This window comes from Ostrea edulis, chromosome 2 (genome assembly GCF_947568905.1).
Source record: "Ostrea edulis chromosome 2, xbOstEdul1.1, whole genome shotgun sequence".
NCBI lineage: Eukaryota > Metazoa > Mollusca > Bivalvia > Ostreida > Ostreidae > Ostrea > Ostrea edulis.
The window spans coordinates 108,954,420-108,971,167 of NC_079165.1; the positions used below are offsets into that span (position 1 = coordinate 108,954,420).

At 34.4% G+C, this 16,748-nt stretch overlaps 1 protein-coding gene across 1 annotated transcript in view; it reads right to left on the reverse strand.

Moving 5' to 3' along the window:
* The window catches only part of LOC130052059 (uncharacterized), a 40,314-nt gene extending 27,704 nt beyond the window's left edge, over window positions 1-12,610 (reverse strand). The window contains exons 1-2 of the mRNA XM_056156022.1: window positions 12,359-12,610; window positions 4,086-4,311 (exon numbers count right to left, since the gene is read on the reverse strand). Coding sequence (XP_056011997.1) covers window positions 4,086-4,311; window positions 12,359-12,520 — 388 coding nt within the window. The 5' untranslated portion in view covers window positions 12,521-12,610. The remainder of the gene's footprint in view (window positions 1-4,085; window positions 4,312-12,358) is intronic.
* Between the last annotated feature and the right edge of the window lie 4,138 nt (window positions 12,611-16,748).

A 16,748-nucleotide genomic window follows, 5' to 3' on the forward strand; every position in this document is an offset into this window, starting at 1 on the left:
TTTAGATCGAGGTAAGCTACTGACAAACAAGATGATGGTACAGGGGTTTCAACAGTCTCGATTGAAGTAAGCATTTCGCAAATTCTATGGTCGTTATAACGATCTAGTTCGTCAATACAACCTATCATTGGGTCAAATGATGTCTGACGTATTTCATTCCGATTGTTAAGTCGTTTTTGACACACTTATTTTGACTGCGGATTACTCCGTTTACCTGATCAGGATATAGGGTTCACGGTGGCTCTGACTGGTCAAAAGGGGATGCTTACTCCACCTAGGCACCTGATCCCACCTCTGGTATATCCAAGGGTTCGTGTTTTGCCACCTTTTTCTGATGTATTACTTATAGGAGTTATGCGATTGATCACTTTTCGTTATCTTCACCTTACATAGAACACTTTCCCGTTTAAGGAAGTTGGTCATACCGAGCTGTGTAGACCGCCAGCCTATTCCAGATATATAAAAGCGTACGTTCCGTTGGTAGGTAACGCCTTCAAATAATCCATCGTTCTGTGGAACCGATTGTCTGTCGGAAGGAGGTTTTGTTTCATCGGAGAGAAAGAGAAGGCGTTGACGAGGTGTGAGCACCATGGGACTGTTTGTATGACTGGTGTTGTTGCGTATCGGATGGGGTGGTGATCCGCTCATTTGAGCAATTGGTTATCTGAGGCGTCTCATGAACGTTTGTGGATTTGAATGGGACTTTTCTGACACTGACAGGGGTGGATTCAGGAATTACGGTTACGGGGGAGGGGATATGAGTCGCTTTGAGGCCCTCAGTGGGTCCAGGGCTAAGCCATGGTGGGTGCCCATTAGTCGAAGCCCTTGGAAGCTCCTGGATTTTACAGATTTTATAGGGATTGAAATATGTTTCCTATTTAGTCATTTTTACTATCTTTTTATCATTTTTATAAGGTGAAATTAATAAAATGACGCAAATTTTAAGGTTTTCTCGAAAAACTTAAGTTCTTCTAATAAAGTAATTCAAGAAATCAAAATATTTTGTCATTTATTTCTCCGGAAGTGGAAGAAAGTATTGCTTCTTTTATCGTTTAGTACATTTTTCTATACAAGATACCCCGATATACCATAAATTTGAAAAAAATTAGAGGCGGATGGGGGCCTTAAATCCGTCACTGACTGCATCAGTATATGCAGTTATTGCATTATTGGTGCGACTACTAGCTTAATCATTAAGATAGAATATTACCATCGATGTTTTTGGAAGTGGTTACCTATGTTTTGACATTGGTTTTTTCGTTGATTCACATTCAGAGGAATTGAGGTCATTTATTGATTTTCATTTCTTTTTTCTATTTGTGAAATTATATACTGTCACAATCGGCGCGGGGGGGGGGGGGGGTAAGGAAACGGCAAACCCGGAGAAAGGAGTGGTATCCACATGCGCTTGCTTAAATAGTAAGGTATTACGATTTTAGAATACGTACATGCATAAGCATAATAATATATAACTTACGTACAGTACCCGCAACGTTATTCTTGACATGATAAACGATAGAACACGATACACGCACGATAGGATAGGATACACGCACGATACGATAGGATACACGCACGATACGATAGGATACACGATAAACCTGATAAACGCAAAACCTGATAAACGATCTTCACGATAGACCTGATAAACGCAAAACACGATAAACGATCTTCACGATAAACGGAAAACCTGATAGAAATGTTGTAAATTTAGAAACGGTTTAGACGGAACGAAATTTTGATACCTACAACATAATTACATTATGTTTACATTATGTTGATAATAATATTGAAGGATTTCAATGTTCATTATATACTTACATTACGGACAAAGCGGATTTCTTGTTTCCCGCGTTCTCGCGATGGGAAAAAATCTAACGCGGTAATCTATAGGTAACTCAGGAAAACCGCGTTCTCATCGCGGGATGACTATCAGCTACCTGTCCCCGTCGCGGTAACATTTGTTTAAAACATTGATCGGTTTTGTACCATATAATTTCTTTAATCCATGGTCGTACGTTTTTTTGTTTTTTTAATGCCATCACAACTAAAATTTAAAAAATATATATATATATATACGGCACTGAATTCATTATTTGATATCTATATGAATTTTATCAGCCAATGATTCTAAAACTTATATTGTCACCTAATGTTTAATATATAGATTATACAGGGAATTAACTAAATGTAATATAATGTAGTGATATCATGCTTCAGTAGCTCTCTTATGCTAATGTATATTACCTTGAGTATGAAATAAAACCAAGTAATATTGTGCGTGTAGCGAGGAGGGGGTTATTTTGCATCAAGCTCTAAGATCACGGCTCATTCAACATCTCAAGTTATTTTCATAACGACCGCTTTAAAAAAAATCAACCGCACTACACCTGTTAGATATTTTTACACTATGATTGATAATTGATAGTCATAAGTAATTGGAACATATTTATTTGAATTGATATTTTGTTAACAAAACATAAATATACTGTTTAAAAAACATAAACAAAACTCGGCTTGTTTTAAATTCGCAATTTTGAAACGCTTAGTATGTAAAAAGATTCAAATAATCATCAAAACCAACATAAATTTCCAGTATCTACACGTACGAGTATTGGTACATGTGTACATGTACAAGGTATATATATAAAAAAAACAACGATGACAGCGGAATCGTGCCCAGTTGAGCAGAATTTTGGGGGATGCAACACCCTTGCACCCTTTTAAAACTTAATCTTCTAAATGTGTGAAATACAATGTCCCTGAGAATGTTAGCTGTCAAAACACGGGTGATACAAAAAATCAGATATAACGACGCGGACAAGTTCAGCAGTTGCTATGTAAGTAGCATACACGTGGAAAAAAAAATCGGAAGAAAAAGAACCATTATTAAAATATACATGTATGTGATAAACAATGTAATTTACTGATTTTTCCTTTCAAATCGGAACTCCCTATTTTTCTGTTAGTGTTAATTACAAATAACTGTTTCTAGACAAACAAATGTTTATGAACTTCAGAAGGATCTTTCAGATTTACTGTGCTCGGTTTATTGTCCTACTTTCCAGACTACTTAGAATTAAATTGTGATACATTTTCACTATCTCTCTGGACAGACAAATAGCTCTTCTTCTGCCTTAAAATCGACAACTTTATGTTCTCCTTTAAATATACCGTCTTTCCTCGATTCCTAAAAATAGCTTCTTTAACAAAACGAATAAAGGTTTCGGAAAGTATCGTACTTTTTCATTAGATTTTATATACGATCCCGATAGTTTCCGAAGCTACACGATAAACGATTTTCACGATAAACGGAAAACCTGATACACGCAAAACACGATACACGATAGACCTGATAAACGCAAAACACGATAGAAAACGGAAAACCTGATACACGATAGGATAGGATACACGCACGATACGATAGGATACACGCACGATACGATAGGATACACGCACGATAGAGCATGATAGGAATGTCAAGAATAACGTTGCGGGTACTGTAAAATATTAAATGGAGGAATATGAGGATGACGTCCCATAAAGGTTTTGATTTTATAAAATGTTAATCATCTCATAATATCAACTATGCACACAGTATTTTACGATCCGTTCCATTTTCCATTCCCCTTTTAGCAACACCCTATGATTGTTTACAAACTCCCAAACCAATCCACTCGGTTTTTATATCCTGCGTCACGTGTTCCAAAACGTTTCACAAAATATTTGCTCGTTATAGTATCACAAAAATAGTTAAAAGTACTTGAAAGAAACATATGATACTGCGTCGATATTTTCAAAGAAGCAAAAATTAGTGCAGAGGACATTGTCAATCTCTACCTAGAGTTATTATTCCTTACTTTATATGTTCTGAATGCAAATGTGCCGATATGTGTCGTTGATTCGAAGACTTTGACAACCCTTCTAACAATCGCTGGTGCATGCGTCCAGCACTTAAAAATTAAAATTATGTGAAGGGAGTACAGAATACTACATTGATTATAATTAGTAATGCATGCACATGTACTTATCATCATCATTTAATTGATAGGTAAGTAAGATAGTGTGGTCTTAAAAATGAATACCTATAAATGACAGAGTCCCAGTAGAGGTGGTAGAAATCCCGGTATTGTTGTTGATCGTGAGACGTACCCGCACTGTCTGTCCAAACACTGCTACAAACTCGGCCTTACTATAAGAAACAGTAACAGATCCAGCGTACAAACTACTACCACCGCCACAACTTCCACCACCTACTGCAGCGACTGGTCCTCCTTGGAGCTGTGAGAGGGAAGAACGTCCATCTTCTGACTGGAATGAACGGAAAAAGACAATATAGGATAGGGTGGTCCAACTTCTACCGATTATGTTTATTGTGTGAAATTGAAATGAATAATGCCATAAATGACAGAGTAAAACTGGTTCTTACTTATGCCGATGCCCTCATCATGTCATAATTTTTCATTGTTGAATATATTTACAGAAGAAGAATAAAGGACACACAACGTTTTGGTAGCGTTCTCAAAAGGTAACTTCGACTGTGAATGGGGTAAATTCGCCCACATAATTATACATGTATTCTACTGTTGTGTTTACTCGGTTTGTCAGTAAAGGGGACAGATAGACTTTTCTCGTCCTTGATATATGAAAGAACCAGAAATCCAAGTATTCAAAATGCCTATGTGGTGTCCGTCGGTTTAATGATATTTTGTTTTGAAAGAATAAGGGGGGCGGTATGAAATATGCGCTGCAAGTTAAGAAATATGAAGAATATATTGTTTACAGATTAAGAATTCGACCAAACTAATATATATTTTGTCCAAAACTGGAAATATATGTCACAGGTAAGGAAGGTGTTTTCTGTTTTCCCCGTACGTCGATGAAGTGGATGAATGGAAGGTGAAGATAGCGAGCAGTGATCAATCATTATAACTCCTATAAGCAATACGAAACTACGGTATATGTTCAGCTTATGCAGTAATGGAAGAAAACACCGAATATAGAATAACTTTTTGGATTATGAAAAACATTTACCACAGTTACGAATAGCGGACTTCAAAGGGCGCTCCTCCTTTTTATGTGATTACTCCAAAAGTACAACCACCACCCCTACCCCAACTTCATGACATAATATAGACCCCTGTTATTTTTTTTAATTCATCGAAAAATTGTAAATGTACAAAATGTACAAAATCTGGGGGAAAATACAGCTGTTCATATGTCATGATGGCTTATCAGCTAATAGAAAATACCTGTCAATTGATGTTTAATTCATTGTTTTTAAAAATCAAAGAGGACAATCCTTGTGTCTAAATACTGTTTGCAAACAAAATGAAAGTAGTGTTTTGCTTCCCACATGTATGTACATAGTTTGTATTGATTGATTGATTCTATATTGTTTAATGTCCCACATGGAGTAGTCACTGATGCCGGTTTTAGATCTATGCTCGGCATAAACGGCCTTTGGATCTGTTTCATCGGTCTCATCCGAATGACCGCTCCATATAGTCGTCTTTTACGACAAGCAAGGGGTACTGAGGACCTATTCTAATCTGGATCCCCATAGGATGAAAGGTGAAAATAACGAACAGGGATCAATCTCATAACTCCTATAAGCAATACAAAAAAACATTGGCAAAACACGAACCCTTGGACATACCAGAGGTGGGATCGGGTGTCTGGGAGGAGTAAGTATCATCCCGTTTGTCATACAGTTGAGTTGTAGTTTGGATTGAGTGATTGTGTACAGGTTAACGTACCGCTCGAGAATTTTTCACTCATTCGGAGACGTCACCATTGCCGGTAAAGGGCTCCAGAATCTAGTCTTATGTTCGGCCGTTACATACTTTGAGCAGGGGGTGGATCTTTATTGCACCACACTTGCTTCGACACGGGGCCTCGATTTTTACCGTCTTATCCGAAGGACCGCCCCATTTAGTCGCCTCGTACCACAAACAAGGGGTACTGAGGACCTATTCTAACCCGGATCTTCACGGGACACATAGTTTGGAGAAACAATATTCCAGCTATATAAACAATAAGTAAAAAGTATGCCTTATTTTACATTGAATTGATTATGGGTTTATCGAAAGAGAAACACTTTATTTTTTGATAATTTAATTGCTTCCCATATTTGCCTGAAAGTGTCTTTTTTTCTGAATGGAATCTGATAAAATACACTTACTGAAAATTGCAATCAAACAATTATATGTACAATAGTCAGATCAGTTTCTTGCATTGTGATTTTGTTAGTTTTTTTTTTAAATTAATGGGGTATGGTATTACTTAAACAACCAGACACATGTTTTTTGTGATTTTTGTTTCTAAATCATTTTGTTTAAAACCAGTTTCGGAATGAAAGAAATTATTTTAATATCGAAATTAGAAGATGCTACAAAAAGAACTAATATTACAGCACTTAGTTTCGACCATGCCGTGAACTACAGAGGCATATTCGACTGATCTAACAAAGCTAACGTACATTTTTGATAATTTGTTCGCAACTAGAGTATCCAATTCAGGTTTTCAATACTATAATTTTTTAATATGAATTCTTATCATATCACTGATATAAATCTTCGGAAAAAAATCCGAAATGTCGATATACAGAAGTATAAGGTAGCTGACACCCCTGGAAAATAAAACATCAGATGAGCCTTGTGCGTATTTTGGGTATATAAAAAACCACTTGTTTTAAATATATTAAGTTTTAGTAGACACATTTGTAACCACCTGAGACCTTAAGTGCATGGTTCACTTTGTGTACTGATACCCCCCGTTCAAAGTCAACTCCATTGTAAATGCACACACTTTATTTAATTCTAGCAAGCATGATCTAAACATGCAGCATACATGTGTATGCGTGCGTGTGGTGGTGGTGTGTGATTTACTGCAAATATACAAAATCAAAAATAAGTCAAGTATTTCATAGCAAAAACAAATTACCTAACATTTGATAAATGTTATCCTAGTAAACAAATACTCTATCAATTTCGGTAAGTAACATTGTTTAACGTAAACAATCTACACTTGTACTCTTGAAAATCAGTACATAATGTACAAAAAACAGTTTCATCAGATTAGAGAGTGAAAAATTTATGTTCCTAGAAACTACAAAATATTACAAATAAATAGCTAGAGAAAAACATTCCTATCAATACATGAAAATTGCAGAGTGCACAAAAAATTCACACATAAAGTTTCACAGCATAATTATATGTCCTTCAATACTATGAAAGTTAATATGAACCATATTGTCATATACTTTGCAATCGTTACGATAGAGCTATGAATTTCATAACAAACGTGCACTCTAAAAATGTTACCAAAAATGCACTTTCGCAAGTAAACACGCTGTAAACATTCAGTTAACAACAATATGTGCATAAATTCTCTTGCAGAATAATTTTCCTATAAAATATCAGGTTTAATTTACCATCTTAGAAGTTTCTTTCATAGAAAAAAATGTAGGGCTTTCAGCACAGGTGACTAGTAATCTAAAATGCCTGGTAAATTGTACTGAAGCTCATGCACCCGCGAAAAATGTAAAATCCAAGCTAAACCGGATATTGAAACATTCAAATAAATCCGGAGAAATTAAAATAATCAAAATGAAAATTAAGTCTAATATTCAGCAGCAGTATAAACATACGACGACGTGTTCGTGCTATTTTAACCAAGCAGAAAAATCGAAATAAATCGTTTATACGATTTACTAAATCGTTTGTACGATTTAGAAAATCGTTTGTACGAATTAGAAAGTCGTTTGTACGATTTAGATAGTCGTTTGTACGATTTAGAAAGTAATTTGTACGATTTAGAAAGTCGTTTGTACGATTAAGAAAGTCGTTTATACGATTTAGAAAGTCGTTTGTACGATTTAGAAAGTCGGTTGTAAGATTTAAAAAGTCGTTTGTAAGATTTAAAAAGTCGTTTGTACGATTTAGAAAGTCATTGTATGATTTAGAAAGTCATTTGTACGATTTAGAAAGTATTTTGTACGATTTAAAAAGTCGTCTGTACGATTCTCAAAGTCGTTAGTACGATTTAAAAAGTCATTTGAACGATTTAGAAAGTCGTTTGTACGATTTAGAAACTCATTTGTACGATTTAGAAAGTCGTTTGTACGATTTAGAAAGTCATTTGTACGATTTAGAAAGTAGTTTGTACGATTTAAAAAGTCGTTTGTACGATTCTCAAAGTCGTTAGTACGATTTAAAGTCATTTGAACGATTTAGAAAGTCGTTTGTACGATTTAGAAACTCATTTGTACGATTTAGAAAGTCGTTTGTACGATTTAGAAAGTCATTTGTACGATTTAGAAAGTAGTTTGTACGATTTAAAAAGTCGTTTGTACGATTCTCAAAGTCGTTTGTACGATTTAAAAACTCATTTGTACGATTTAGAAAGTCGTTTGTGCGATTTAGAAAATCATTTGTACGATTTAAAAAGTAGTTTGTACGATTTAAAAAGTCGTTTGTACGATTCGAAAAACCGTTTGTATGATTTAGAAAAGTCGTTTGTACAGTTTAGTAAATCGTGTAAACGATTTTAAAAAAAATAGTACAAACTAACGACAATTTAAAGAGCACCCAATTTACTTACTTTAGGTACGGTTATAGTATAAATCTATTTTTAACAAGAGTCCTTATCCAGGGTTGATAATTCCTACATTAATACCAATATTATACAATATCCATGCCCCCTTTTGAAAAAAATACATTTTATGGGTCAATGTTCGAGGTCAAACTGCTAAATGTCATGGAAATGTTATTGAGGATAGATATTTTTCAAGCATTTTCTGTCTTGGTTGATTTATAATCTGTTCTCAGATTTTTAGTGTGAATTAAAGAAGAGACATAACGTCGATTTAGAATTGTTTATATATCTGGATATATGTACATATGAGTTATGATATATTGAAATTTCTGTCTTTAAGAGGTTCGCACCTAAAATTTTGAGTAATGTCATTTTTTTTAAAGAAGTGTTTATTTGATTTGTACATTGAGGGAAAAATTAAGAAATTAAAAAGAAATAAAATGATGTCGCAACGCTTGTTATTGAGCTACAATATTCTAAACATGCCCTTTTTACACTTAAAATTTATTCAATTAACCTTGATTTGTCTGTTGGTGTCAACACAGTATAAGCAAGAAAAAGCAATCGTTGCATGAAATAGATATAATCATGTCTTTTAACAATACAAATTTAAAAAAGCTTGATACTAGTAAACTAGTATAAATGAAAACTAGATGTTGTCACAAGACGGTACTACCCGCACGCAAGTGTTTGCCTTTAAATATACTCTCCGTCTCATTGGTGGATCTAGAAGGGGGGGGGGTCCACTGGATTGTAGTCTTTCAACAGACTGCCAATTTATAAGCCACTTCTTTTTTCATGTAGAAGTTAAATAAAAGATTAATTAGCACTGTGTGATACATATATTTATTTTTACCGAATCATGGGATATGGTATAGTACAGTTTCTAGATCATCTTGTTGACCCCTCTCCCCCTATCCGCTTTTCCATATCGCATATATAAAGCACTAAAATGACCACCGACACGAACAACCACATTGTCAAATTTTCGGGACGACCCATTCCTTTTTCAGGACAAACGAAAAGAATTACATAATGTGGCCAATATCAATAAGATATAGGGCTCACACCGGATGTGATCTGTATATAGGTGACGCTTATTCCTCTTAGGCACTTGATCCCACCTCTGGTGTGTCCAGAGGTCCATTTTCGCCCAACTATCAATTTTGTATTGCTTATAGGAGTTCTGAGATTGATCACTGTTCGTTATCTTCACCTTTCATATTTATGGTATCACAGAGTTCGGGCCCAAAACGGGCTTAGCGCTTTACTTTGTTGCGCAACTGAAAACAATCATGTAAAAATTTACATAACCTTCTAGCATGAACCGTATTGACAGGGTTGCATAGTGCATTTCAATGGTTTTCCTTTGATATATTATCCTTTGAATGGAATTGTAAGCGTTTAAAGGGTAATATTTCTTTCTTATATCCTTCTACATGAAGCAGTCTTATAAAAAATGTAATTCATAATGAACAGTAGTTATACAAAAGTGAAAAAAACGACATTTTTGTAAAATACATGATTTAGAATATCTTCCAGTTTCAATTTCTAGAGGTTGGACATAGTGTTAGCTTGGTTAATCTAAAGTGTGATACTTTCACATTTTTATATTTTTTATTTACTTTTCTTTTTGAAATTTCGAATAGTCTTGCAATTCCTAGTTCTTTCTAATTTTTCTATAAAATAGTAATTTTCCACGATTAGAAAATTCAGTGAGTTTTCTTGTTTTAGTTGCATGTTAACATTACCAATATAGTAATTCTTCAAGTAGTTGTAAAATGTGCTTTCATTAATGTTAGAATTATAAATGCTGACAGTTTTAACGACCGTCTCGGAATGGACAGATGGGCTAACAACAATAGGCTACATACGGAATAGGCCTATACCCGAACTTTCTTTGCTTTAATATCCATGCTATGAAGATCCCCACACCAATTTACAGTCAAATTGTAAATTTTAAATCGTAATTATCGTTCAAACATGTCAAATGTTGGTGAATCAATACCTTTCTAGACCGGCTACTGGACCCATATGGCCATTAACATCCTTGTGGTATTTCGGACGGGGGGGGGGGGGGGGGGGGTAAGTAACACATTTTCTCAGAAAGAATAACTTATAATAAATCAAAAACTGCATTCAATGTGCAAACGATGGCTTATTATCCAGGCACGTCGTTGCATCTTCAGTTAAAAAACGGAGTGGGGGTGGGGTGGAAGAAGTTGACTGCAAAATGCAATGTTTACAAGGGCCTATCGCTGCACGTGCATGACATTGACCAGCCATTATTATTGATGACCGCTGACATTTACCCGAACAAATTGATCACAAACAATGATCATGTCGAGTGAATCAAACCCCAATCTCAAACATTTTCTCACTATACGTAGATGAGGCCTCGACGGGGAGTTTGACCCCAATCTTCTCTTGTTATATGTACAGACACTACGTTATTTATCGGTTACCGAAATGGCCGAGATGTTACGATTGCACAATTTGCGTCATGTCTGGATATTTATTGTAAACAACTGACACATCACCGATCAATTCCGAATATTTGAAAATATCACAGGTAACGTAACAGAGGTAGGACTTTTATCAGACGTAGAGGTAGGCCTATATAGATGTAGTAAATTATTTCAGGCTGATGATTGAGATAGTTTTAGAGGGCGAGTGACTGTTCATAATCGGTCTAGACATTCTAGAAAGGGGTTATAGCTATCGGACATCTTTTAAAATATACTTCACAAGCTATAGATGAAACATCATCTGCAACACTGAACATCAACTTCAATACGTGTAATTTTTACGACTAGTATAATTTGACATTTTAACTAAGCATGCCGTGTGCAAAACATATACGACAGGCAAAATGACGAGGGTTAAGATGCTGGATAATTCATAGAGAAGATCTGTCGTCTTCGAGGTTTGTAGACAAGAATGGCTGTGGTGGCGAAAATCCGTTCGGACGGCACCTTAAGTACAAGGTATTACTATGCGTGAAACGTGGTTGGGAGGTCACTCAGAAATATGATTTAGTCTGACTTCCATGATATTTAGGTGTACACCCCCCCCCCCCCCCCCCCCGTTCTTAGTTTCACCTAACTTTGTATAACATTTATCTCTGACCAGAAATGTAAATTTATGTTAATTGTCCTCATTTACCATGCATTAAAATTGGACGAATCATTGAACTGATCATAAGATTCATGTGGAAATTATACTGGCAGTGTGGAATTGTTATCAACAATATTATCAGTGTAATATTAGTAGTGATTGGTAGTTCTTTATTTTACGCAGGCATTATAGAGCCTGACTGGGAACTTTCAAAAAGGTTTTACCTACAAAATGGAATATAATTATTGGTATTGCATGAAATTTTACTTTGAAGATTTCCAAATCGAATCAGTCATTAAAAAAGTTAATATTTAAACATCACCTAGACATTTTTAAATATTTCAGTCCCCAGGCATGGCAGTATTTCTTTACTACAAATAACCCGGCTAATCGGTTATAAATTATATTCAACTGCTTAACGTTTTTTTTCAACCGAGTAATCGGTTAGTTAACCGGCTAATTGTTGCCATACATAGTATTTCAACCTGCATAGACCAACCAAACTGTGAATAGATACATTGTACATTCCCGCACGAACGATAACTCGTACAAGCAAGAATTACGAAAATCCGGAATAATGAGACAAATTAAGAAAAGACATGTCATCTCTACTTTACTTTGTCCTTTTTATTCATAAACTTACCACTAATTCCCATATAAATGTAGGGGTGGAGCTGAAGCAGGTAGTTGCAGTTCCTAAAATCTGCCTACCATTATCTGGTACTACTGTGTTCCCTGTCCCCAAATCTAAAGTTGGTGTTCCTATGCGGATTATAACGAAGAAAAAATATACATGTACATTCATTTGTATCAAATACCCACGACTTGATTGTGTGTGATAAATACAAATTTACCAGAATGTGTAATCACCAGGTTCAAAATGAATGCGGTTTTCTTTGCCATTATTTATTTTGTTAGATATTCCCGGGTTATAATATAGATGCATGAACTGGTTCAAGTCTACTAATCACAGCGATTACTTTGGTCTGCAAATTTTTATTATCTCAGTTTGCCCAACTATCTATTTTGTATTGCTTATAGGAGTTATGAGATTGATCACTGTTCGTTATCTTCACCTTGGAACTGCCCCGTTCTTCGTTTTAGTTTGTTCTACATGTAATGTGATTTAGGGCAATTGTGTTAATTATGAAAGGTGAAGATAACGGACAGTGATCAATCTCATCAATCCTAAAAGCAATACAAAATAGAGAGTTGTTCAAACAAGGACCCCTGGATATACCAGAGGTGGGATCAGATGCCTAGGAGGAGTAAGCATCCCTTGTCGACCGGTTACACTCGCTGTGAGCCTTATATCTTGTAAATCTATGAATTCTTTGTGATGAAATTCTGCATATACATCACAAGATAATGAATATACATCACAAGATTTTGAACATATATCACAAGATATTGAATATATCACAAGATATTGAATATACATCACAAGATATTGAATATACATCACAAGATATTGAATATACATCACAAGATATTGAACTTACATCACAAGATTATCGAACATACATCACAAGATATTGAATATACATCACAAGATATTGAACATACATCACAAGATATTGAATGTACATCACAAGTTATTGAATATACATTACAAGATATCGAATATACATCACAAGATTATCGAACATACATCACAAGATATTGAATATACATCAAAAGATATTGAACATACATCACAAGATTATCGAACATGCATCACAAGATATAGAACATATATTGAATATACATCACAAGATACTGAATATACACCACAAGATATTGAATATACATCACAAGATATAGAACATACATCACAAGATATTGAATATTCATCACAAGATATTGAACATACATCACAAGATATTGAATATACATCACAAGATATTGAACATACATCACAAGATTATCGAACATACATCACAAAATATAGAACATATATTGAATATACATCACAATATACTGAATATACACCACAAGATATTGAATATACATCACAAGATTATCGAACATACAACACAATATATTGAATATACATCACAAGATATTGAACATACATCACAATATATTGAATATACATCACAAGATATTGAACATACATCACAAGATATTGAATATACATCACAAGATTATCGAACATACATCACAAGATATTGAATATACATCACAAGATATTGAACATACATCACAATATATTGAATATACATCACAATATTATGAATATACATCACACGATATTGAACATACGTCACAAGATTATCGAACATACATCACAAGATATTGAATATACATCACAAGATATTGAATATACATCACAAGATATTGAACATACATCACAAGATTATCGAACATACATCACAAGATATTGAATATACATCACAAAATATAGAACATACATCATACGATATTGAACATGCATCGATAGATTATGGAATATAGCAACGTTTTACAAGCCATAGACGGGTGATTTTTTGGGATTGTAAGCAATTAAAAATGAACTTGAGTCGTAAATTGTCTTATCTATATAGGTGACGTGTTCTGGGTATTGACAATGAAACAGGTTTGCCCATTATAAAACCATCAACATTGGAAATAAAAAAGCGTCAGTAAGACAAATTGATAAGCAGTAAGAAAAAGTAACTAACCTTTTGTTGATGTAGTTCAAATTAGAATAAAACACACACATGATACCAGTATATTCATCTTCTCTTCACGGTAAACGTACTGGTAGTGCATAAGAAATAAAAGTACACCAATCCGTACTTCCTGGTTTGCGTGACTGAAATACATTTAACTAGAGACGATATCGTCGCGAGCAAAATGAATATCTTCCCACCGAGTGGAGAACGATATAGATTCGGCGCTTTATTGGTAGCATTTATCTATTTTCAAGCAGGATTAAGAGAAGGAAATTCAAATTCCACAGCAGGAATAAGAAAGTGAAAGTAGCTGAGATCTTTAAAATGTATGCATTGATCATTATACTGGAGAAACACGACAACAAGTACACTGTATTGCTGATGAAAAGAGAAAGCGTCTCGCACATATCTTATCCTGCCTGCAAGTTTCTTCAATCTAAAAATCAGAAAAAACGGCAATACCTTTCCTATTAATGTAAAGTTTGCAATATTCGCAAGGATAAATAACCACTATATGATACATACGTTCTGATAAGTATCTTCAGAAAGAAATCGCGAGTACAATGGGCAATCAAATACATAATAAGAAACAGTAGAATCACAGCCAGTTTTCCGTTGAGGACGGCAGACCCTGATAAAACTTACGGACTGTATTGACAATGTTATCAATTCAAACACACAGGTGCCTATTTACCCTCGATATTGAAAATGCTCAGTGTGGGTGTTAAAAGGTACGGCTTTTATATAACACTTAAAGAAGACATGAATTATAAATACGTACACATTTCTCATCTTAACCACCATCATTTTCTCAGGTAGCCTAATTTACTCTACCCGTATACACCGAAAGGTGATTGTAACGCCTGAATAATTTTTCTAGGTGGACTCGACCAGTGCACATCTCCGATAGTAATAGTAATATATATATATATATATATATATATATATATATATATATATATATATATATATATCCCGTTTTAAAACATCATGTTTTGCACAAAATTACACAATATTTGCGAGAAATCATTTGCCAATTACATACTCATAGAATGGAGTAAGCAAAGACCATACAATTTACATTATTCACATCAATTCTTGCAAAATATAGTTGCATATGCATAATATGTAATGCATATACCGTATCATACTCGCCAAAAATAAAACAAAAATCGAACGAGAACATCTATTCAACAGGTACCGGAGATGTGCATTTACAGAAAATGATAGATTCTCTTTATTCTGATAAATCCACAAAACAAAATAATAAACTCCATTTGCACATCGACAAAACTTTACAACACGAATTATTTCATCATACAGACTGTGACACATTTCACCAGTACCAATCAGGATGTCTTCAATCAGGGGAGATATCAGAGTCGACTATTTTTCCTGAATTGAATGCTTGACTGGTCTGGGGTTTTGCAGTTTAAAGAATTCAGGAATCTGATCATGCACGTACATGAACACTGAGCATTTGGTTGGATATATTGCGTGCACAATTCAAAATTTATAAATAATCACATACAAACTTAGAGATATAAATAAGGGAATAGTGATCGGAAACATACATCTGGGTGAAAATACGGGTATTACATTCGCAATCATAAATAAACAGTTGATTACACAGATGATTTATACAAGGAAATTTATAAACGAAAATGTAGTACAACTTATAAAATTCGTTGTCTCTTTAGGAATCACATAATTATTTACGGTCACTTTGTATGTATATATGTATTGTTTGAACAGGAGAGAGAGAGAGAGAGAGAGAGAGAGAGAGAGAGAGAGAGAGAGAGAGAGAGAGAGAGTCCTACTTCGATTTACAATATCATTTCACAGAAGGAAAGCAAATTGATGACTGATATAAGTGTAAGGTTACAAGCATTAAAAATTTCCAGCTATTTTAAAATTTGAGATTGACAATCTATTGGAAACGTGCAGGAGTTGGTGCTTATACTTGAGTTCATTATTAGAAATTTTTAAAAAATTATTAGTTTGAACTTTGCCTGTATAAAATACTGACTTTGTATGTTAGAATAAAGGAAAAGTGAATTGTCAAAACGTGGGAGAGAGCAGACCAGGCCATCTGCCCACCCCAACTTCTGGTATATGTGCGTGATATAACATTTACACAAGTTCAATTCATGTTGAAAGAAAAGTGCATATATACATTTCATTACATCCAAAAGGAGCACAAATTTATGTATTCCCCTATTCATTATTTTATCTGCAAGATTCGTCCCAGAAAATTTTGAAACATGCTTTTAGTCAGAGCAGAAATGAATTCATTTTGAATTACATCTGGATTAAATGTAAATGTGAGTTTCTTTCTTTTAATTTCATCAGACTCATTTCAAGGGGAAAAAACCCAAAACTATGCAGCTTTGTTTT